At 48.3% G+C, this 7,479-nt stretch overlaps 1 protein-coding gene across 1 annotated transcript; it reads left to right on the top strand.

The window, feature by feature from the left end:
- Positions 1–1,203: 1,203 nt before the first annotated feature.
- On the top strand, positions 1,204–4,215 carry EAH_00023750 (DNA repair protein, putative; the record flags this gene model as incomplete). The annotated part of the gene is made up of 6 exons (XM_013396812.1): positions 1,204–1,260; positions 1,402–1,489; positions 2,124–2,416; positions 3,018–3,190; positions 3,419–3,564; positions 3,782–4,215. 6 exons carry the CDS (start codon positions 1,204–1,206, stop codon positions 4,213–4,215), a joined length of 1,191 nt encoding a protein of 396 aa, XP_013252266.1.
- Between the last annotated feature and the right edge of the window lie 3,264 nt (positions 4,216–7,479).

Below are 7,479 nucleotides of genomic sequence, written 5' to 3'. Positions count from 1 at the left end.
ACTCCATACCAGCAACAGGCCCGTGGGCCGTCATGCCCAGGAAGCCTGGAGAGTCCAGGAGAGGTCAGATAATTGAAGAAAACCCTTATATTCACCCTTTAACTCCACCGCAGTACACAAAGGGCCCGCAGTACACGAAGGCCCTCTGCTGGGTAGCTTTGCTACGCACAAGCCGCACTACAACGTGCCGGAACTCTTTTTGCTTCACAACGCCGCATGCAAGCGTACAGAAGGACCCTCTTGATGCAAGTACTAAAGTTACAGGGAGTTTAAAAACAATTACTTGGCCCGAGGTAGCCAGTCTGCAGGTAAGTATACATGCTTCAACGTGAAACAGACCATGCCAAACAGACCATGATGCGGGGAAGCCAGCCGAAAAATAACAGCAACACCACTTAGGCCAACGTGTTTCTATTCGCTGTCAAACATTGGCCAGCTAGTTTTGATTTATGGCTTATTTCACTTGATCTGCTTCGTTCGCGGGAAGAGCGAGCAGTAACCCCCTGAAGTGTGTGTTGCTTTAGTGTCACTGGAGTGTCAGTGTAACACTGCAGAAAAACCCACGAGAACTTGACGAAACGAACGCTGTTGAATAGCCATGTTTCTGTTTAAGAAGATTTTCTGACTTGCCTTATAACTGCAAATAATTTGACTCCATCAGAACTCAGTGAACATTCCCCCCTCCGCGCTTTGGGGTTGGTTGTAGTTTGGGTTTGGGGGCTCGGAATTCTGCAGACGGCACTGACGCAATCCGGCAGAATCATTTCCTCGAATTTTTCCAATCATAGTGAAATATCTCTATTCAAAATGCGCATTTTTGTTGTCTAGGATTGAGGGTTTAGGGTCTAAGGTTTTGCTACTTACGGCTGGCTCCCACCACTTACTTAACAACTACAGCCCCAAGGGAAGAACCGAATCCATCTTCCGCGAACTACCATCTCCTCCTATTTGTTTCGAGACTAAGTAACTCTGTGGACGAAGATATTAATGTGTAGTCCGCCCGGGCTAAACCCTAAACCCCAGGCCCTGGGCCGTTCTGCGGCTCTTCGAGCAAGACAAGCCAGTAAACAGAAGAAACCGTCACTTCTCCCAGAACACTCTCCAGGTCACTAAGGTGAACGAACGCCTTTTTGTCAGCGCCGCAGGGGGGCGGGCTACAGCCCCTTGCTTCGAATTGAGGCTTGCGCTTTAGGGTTCCAGCCAATGAGCTCTACAGTGCAGGAGACCCGGCAGGCCCAAGAACAACAACTGCAAGATGTGGTAGGCGTAGGTAATAGCACTTGAGGTGTACGCACACCGCATGCAAAGGCATGTTTGCCTACGCTTCATTCAGCTGCACAGACACTGCATAGAACATTCAGGGGTTTAGGGTTGAGGGTTTGGTCTACGTAATGCCTGCAGGGGGAAGACCTTCAGACAGGGCCTCTCAAACTTGAGCACTTGTTAGCCAAAGGGTTGACAAAGAAAGATTTGGACCTGTTGAAAGAAGGTAAACCCCAGGCCCTCTTTAAAACGCACAGAGCCTTACTGGGATGAAGTAATAGAAGACATTCCAGTGCTCTTAAGCTATAACCTTTAAGCCCGTTGACAATTTTAGGGAAAGGTGAATCCACAATTCTACACTCTGATGAACATTCGAAAGGGTGCCGACTGACTTGGATTGGGTGCCGATTTGCATCTGCATCTGCATGCATCAAAAGCACGACTGCAGTTTCCCACATTTTCTTAACTTCACTAACCAGCCACTAAACACAAGACTCGTGCAGTTTTAAGCAGAGACGCGTGTAGGTTCACAGAAGGCTGAATAGTGAAGTAGTTAGTGTTGTCGTAAGAAGGAAGGGATGACGGGGGTGCACCTGTTTGCACTACGCACTGTGTGTTGTCGGTTTGCTTGAGAACCTAACTACGAGCATATGCTTGATGCAAGTGTGTGCGTGTATATGGTACACACTCGTACGCATTTTGAAACTGTCTGCATTGTCTATACACATGGCATTTGCTTGCGCGTTCGTAGACTGTATTGATGCCCACACGGGCTTTCGCGGTTGCACACTCAAATGCTCGTATGAACAGATTGGCTTCTTGCTTGCAAGGCTTTGGTTTGTTGGCTGTTTGCTTCTCAGGCGGTTTGCACACCGTAGAATGCGTAGCCTTCGCTCCTTTGAAGACGTTGCTGGCAATCAAAGGAATTAGCGAGCAGAAAGCAGCCAAGTTGAAGCAAGTCAGCAAAGAGTTGTGCAGCTTGGGCTTCTGCTCAGCGCAAGAGTACCTTGAGGCGCGAGCAAATCTCATTAAGTTCACCACAGGAAGTGTACAGCTCGATTCGCTTCTTAAAGGAGGCATCGAGACAGGCAATTTGACGGAACTCTTCGGGGAATTCAGAACTGGCAAAACACAACTCTGCCATACACTCGCCGTAAGCAATCCTGTGCTTGAGCTTCAAGGCGAATATATAGAATGCATGGGCAGAGGCCCAGAGGCTCCTGCGCACTCCTGTACGACTGTACGAGTGCATATGTAGTTACGCCCACACCAGCAACGATATTGATATCCATGTATATACCTATAGGTATGCATATGTATATGCACTGTAAGATAGAAATGGAGTGTTGTGTTGTATTAGGCTTGTAATGTCGTGCCATAATGCACATGTGAATACCGCTAGGCGAGCGTATGAATATGCATTCCTTTCTGGGCAGCAGCGTGTACACTGCAGCTCACTGGCGACGGCGGCAAAATCCCGCCTCCCTACTCTCTGCCGTGCCATGGCCCTGAACCCTATGGCCTAGGCACTTCTGGGTGCTGCCCCATTCAACGGTTGTTTGAATTATGGCATGTTGTTCTGCACGCGGCTTGCTTTCCGGTGATGCACACTGTATGAGGCATGCGCTCTTCGTCTTGCTTGTTTTTGCTTCTTGAACTAGAGCTGTGCATGCAGCCTCGGCTGCGCACATGGATGCGGCACAAGTTAGGGTGTACTTACGCGGCAGTAGGTGGATCTTCGTCCATGCGCGCAGGTGTCTTGTCAGTTGCCAGTCGAGCAAAGTGGGGGTGAAGGAAAGTGTTTGTGGATTGACACGGAAGGCACATTTAGGCCCGAACGTATCGTCTCGATTGCGAAAAGATTTGGCTTAGATCCAGGCGACTGTCTGGATAACATAGCCTACGCCAGGGCCTACAACTGCGGTGAGTATATTCACAAGGAAGCAAACCCTCTAGTTAATTGCTCCGCTAGTTTCATGCTAAACACCTTCATGCATACTGACAATGCCGCTCACTTAACGGCCACTACAGCACTGCAAGCAAGAGTGCGACAACACAGATAGGTGAAGCCCATACTTGTGTAATGACTGGAAATTGCAAACGAGCAGAGTTGATAGATACATTTGATCAATCGTTGTATTTGGTTTTGCAACAGAACTTGTGTAAAGGGGAAGCAAGCGGCAGCCTTTGCATGCACTGGATTTGCTGGTTCGTGCGCTGGTTTCATCCGCATCTTCTTTCTTCAGTCCTTCCACCTGCAATCCAAAGAGTCGACCCTCGTTCATGATATCACATCCCCTGGTGAATATGACTCCAGCTTGCGTGCTTTGTTCCTGGCTTTTGGTTCGTGTGCGTGCCGGTGGCAGCGCTACTTCTAGGTTGCTTGAACGCTCTTGAGTTGCGGTTTGTTTTGGGACTGAACTGCATGTACAGAGAACGCAAGTGCGTTCCCATGATCCTGCATGGTGTGGCGTTCCTAGCTTTTGCACGTTGCACTTGTGGCTGCGTTTTGTTGCAGATCACCAGCTGGAGCTGCTGACGCAAGCAGGAGCAATGATGGCGGAGTCTCGCTTTGCCCTATTGATTGTTGACAGTGCCACAGGTTTATACCGGTCCGAGTTCGCCGGACGTGGGGAGTTGGCCAGTAGACAAATGCATTTGTGCCGTTTTTTGCGTTGTTTGCAGCGCATTGCAGACACTTATGGTGTGGCGGTGGTTGTAAGCAACCAAGTTGTCGCCAAGGTGGACAACGGCCCTTCCCTCTTCAATAGTAACGAAAAACTCCCCATAGGGGGAAATATTATGGCGCATGCAAGCCAGACGAGGCTCTACCTGCGCAAGGGAAAGGGGGAAAGCCGCATATGCAAAATCTATGACAGTCCCAGCCTCCCCGAAGGCGAAGCTGTCTTCGCCATCGGGGAGGGAGGCATTGGGGACTATGAAGACAGCTGAATTGTTCATAACTGAAGAGTGATTTGCTCTTGCTCAACACGGGCAACCTATGTCAAGGCAGCTGCCGCTCCGCACTTCAGCCAGTCTCTTGCCAAGTAGCGACTTACCCCAATCCTATATCGCCGCTTCACCCACAGACCCAATGATAACGCAATTCATTTAAAGCTGACGGTAAATGCAGCTTGTGCATGTACGAGAAAAGAAACCGAGAGAGGGAAGACGACACACAACCACACCGTTGAGAAGGGAGACTCGCGAGACGTGGAAAAAGTGCAGCAGGCATGAACAAATTAGGTATCATTAGCTCAAATCTTCATTATAACTAAGAAAACATTCAAAATGTTCATAAAGTTACTTACACTCAGTAACGTGCCTCCGCAACGCTCCCTTGGATTAGCGTACGGGCAGTCGCGCCGTGAGGGAGCCTGCAAAATTCAAATGGAGAGAAGGGGGGGGAAAACATCTCAATTAAAATACGAAATGTGCTTTTGAGATGTCTCGAGTATTACGAGCAGCTTGACATGCTTTGTACAACTTCTACAGACATTAGCGGCAGTATTAGAGTTCTTCAGGGCTGGAATGAGCAGGTGGAGAGAGGAAGCGGCGGTACAGGGACTCATCTTAGCTCTGCTTCTTAACTCCTCCCTCATTCGTTCAAATTATTATTTATTCTGGAAATCCGTTTAACTGCATGGAATGGGACGGTAACAACGAAGTTCTGCGGCTATGCAGCCTGGTTTCCCCGCATGCAAACGGGTAGACTCGGATAGTCGGATTCTACGGGTTTTTCTCTACTTATTTGAGGCGATTCTGTTTAGTTGTTCATTACTCGAGTGACCCGTTTGTCCCTTCTTCCACAGCCTCCACTCCAGAACGCCGGTGGCGGTTAACTCAGCCCCCTGCCGCTGTTGTTGGCTGCTACACCTGGTGGTGTCTAGGGCGATCTCCCTTTCATCTTTCTTTGTTTTTTGCCGAATTCAAAGTCCGCTGGATGTTGAGGAGGAGCTCAAGATGGTCGTCGCGATCAAAGGAATTGTCGTGCAGTGGTCAGTGAACCAACGAGGGTGTTGGGCGTAGGATAGAATTGGCTTTCACGTCGTAGTATCTGCTTTTGCGTTGCCGACGCACCGCAGCTTCGGCGTACCTTTGTGCAACTGTAGAACGCAAAATCGTGGCGAGCTAAATGCTAACTCCGTCTTTCAGCGCCTTAACTTCGCCTAAAGCCTCGTGACTGAACGCCAAACCGCACTTGAACATATATATATATATATATATGTAGATTGTATGTATAGTGCACAGTTGAAGCTCCTTGGCCTTTAATTCAGAGAAATGTGCGTATGAAAGAGTTATGTCAGGGGCTCCTCGCCTACGAAGCGCGAACTTCGGAATGTGCTTACAGTGGATTCGTCCACCAACAGATGGCTTGTTTTGTTTTGTTTTGTTTTGTTTTGTGACTGCCTCTATGTCCGCTTCAGCGATCCTCCAACCATGGAGATCTTGCTGCAGCTCAATGAGAGCAGAGGCTTCGTTATTGAAATATTAAGTGGGGAGTTCGTCTTGTGCTCAGAAAGTGTTTGCGATTTCCTTGAGGTACGCCTGGAGCTAGGCTTTTGACTCTTGTTCCCTTAAGCATTTATGCGCAGAAACGCTTGCTAGTCGTGCTTCATCTAGTTACTTGGCATCGAGGCAGACAGGAGCATTTTTGGAGTGTATGCATACACCGAGTCGGTTGTTTTTTCATGTATCGTGCGGCAACTTGTAACAGTGCAGTTGCTTATGTGTATTTTTCTAAGAGCAAGCAGGTGCATGAAAGATCAGCTCGTGATACTGCAATTGGTGGCGCATAAACGAGTTTGGTTGCTGTTATTTTTAGTGGTGCTGTATTGCCACTTTAAGGCTGTAGGGGCTGTTGCAAGAACTCCACCTTGCTTTCTGCCTTTTCCCTCTTTGCGTTTGCTTCGCGTAGCTGAAGGGCATTTAAACCAACAGCATTCGCGCGACCCGTTTACGTGTAGGTTTGGAGTTTCTATGTGTACACGCAGCCCGGGTAAGATATTTATTTGCGTCAGAGCTTCACTTGTATCTGCAGAACACTTGTACCTGTTTTCACAGGAAGAGGTAACTCGTCGCTTGGAGTTGGCTGAACGGCCATTGGGGGATATGCAGAAAGACAAACAAAAGGCGGCGGGAGAAGAGGAAGGAGGCGTTGATGCGTACGGACGTTAGTGGATTGAAAAGGAACAGTGCTTTGTTCTTCTTGCAACTTCCTTTTGCTCGTTCTCAGTGAATTAAATGCACCATCTAACTGAAACAGACAAATCTCTACCGAAAATGCAGGCCGCCGCTTGCTTTTCAAGTTGCTGCGGCAGCGCGAATGCTTCCCAGTCATTTTTGACTGAATTTACCGATTTTTTTTGGCTGTTAAATAAGAGTTAGGATTAGTGGGGGGCCTTTGCATGCAAAATTGCAGCACTACTAAGAAGGGCGACCAGCTAATGGCAATAATGGCATTGGAGATAAGCAACTGACACACACTAGGGAGTGGTATGTAAAGAGTCATTGCCAGTGCCTTATTACTAAGAGCTAACAGTACTCACACAACAAACAATGGTGTGTGGACGAAAATAGCCAACCCCAAAGGCGTATGATGAAACGACAGTTGCACGGAGTGGGGTTCGAACCCACGCGGTCTTTCGACCAGGGGATCTTAAGTCCGCCCCCTTAACCACTCGGGCATCCGTGCGATCTACCGAGAAGTTGACCTCGGCTTTGAGGGGAGATACTAGAGTTGGTGTTCGTGGTGACACATTACTAAAATACTGGCTACAGAAAAAAATATCGAAGGTAATATTTGTTGCAACATAGTTTCACGAACATTTTCCTCTGTTATGATGAGAGGAATCCTCTGCCATCCAGCACGGATGCCCGAGTGGTTAAGGGGGCGGACTTAAGATCCCCTGATCGAAAGATCGCGTGGGTTCGAACCCCACTCCGTGCATGGGTTTTACCATTTCCTTGGCATATTTCGTTAGTCTTTTGGTATGATTTGAGGTTTTATTTACCTTACTTATCTATTTGTTACATACAGCACCAGAACCCTGCCACAGTTATTTAAGGAGTGCCCGGCGTCGCACGGCCAACACCGGCTCTAAAACCTCCACCAATCGGCGCAATTTCCATTAAATTCCGTGGGCCTTTCAATTAATTAAGTAATTTAGCTGTTTTTTTTCCATGTTTCAGGGGGCATCGGCATTTGTCTTTGCT

The sequence above is a fragment of the Eimeria acervulina genome, genomic scaffold, assembly GCF_000499425.1.
Source record: "Eimeria acervulina Houghton genomic scaffold, Eah_scaff183, whole genome shotgun sequence".
Lineage (NCBI taxonomy): Eukaryota > Apicomplexa > Conoidasida > Eucoccidiorida > Eimeriidae > Eimeria > Eimeria acervulina.
This window is presented reverse-complemented; position numbering and strand designations above follow the sequence as displayed.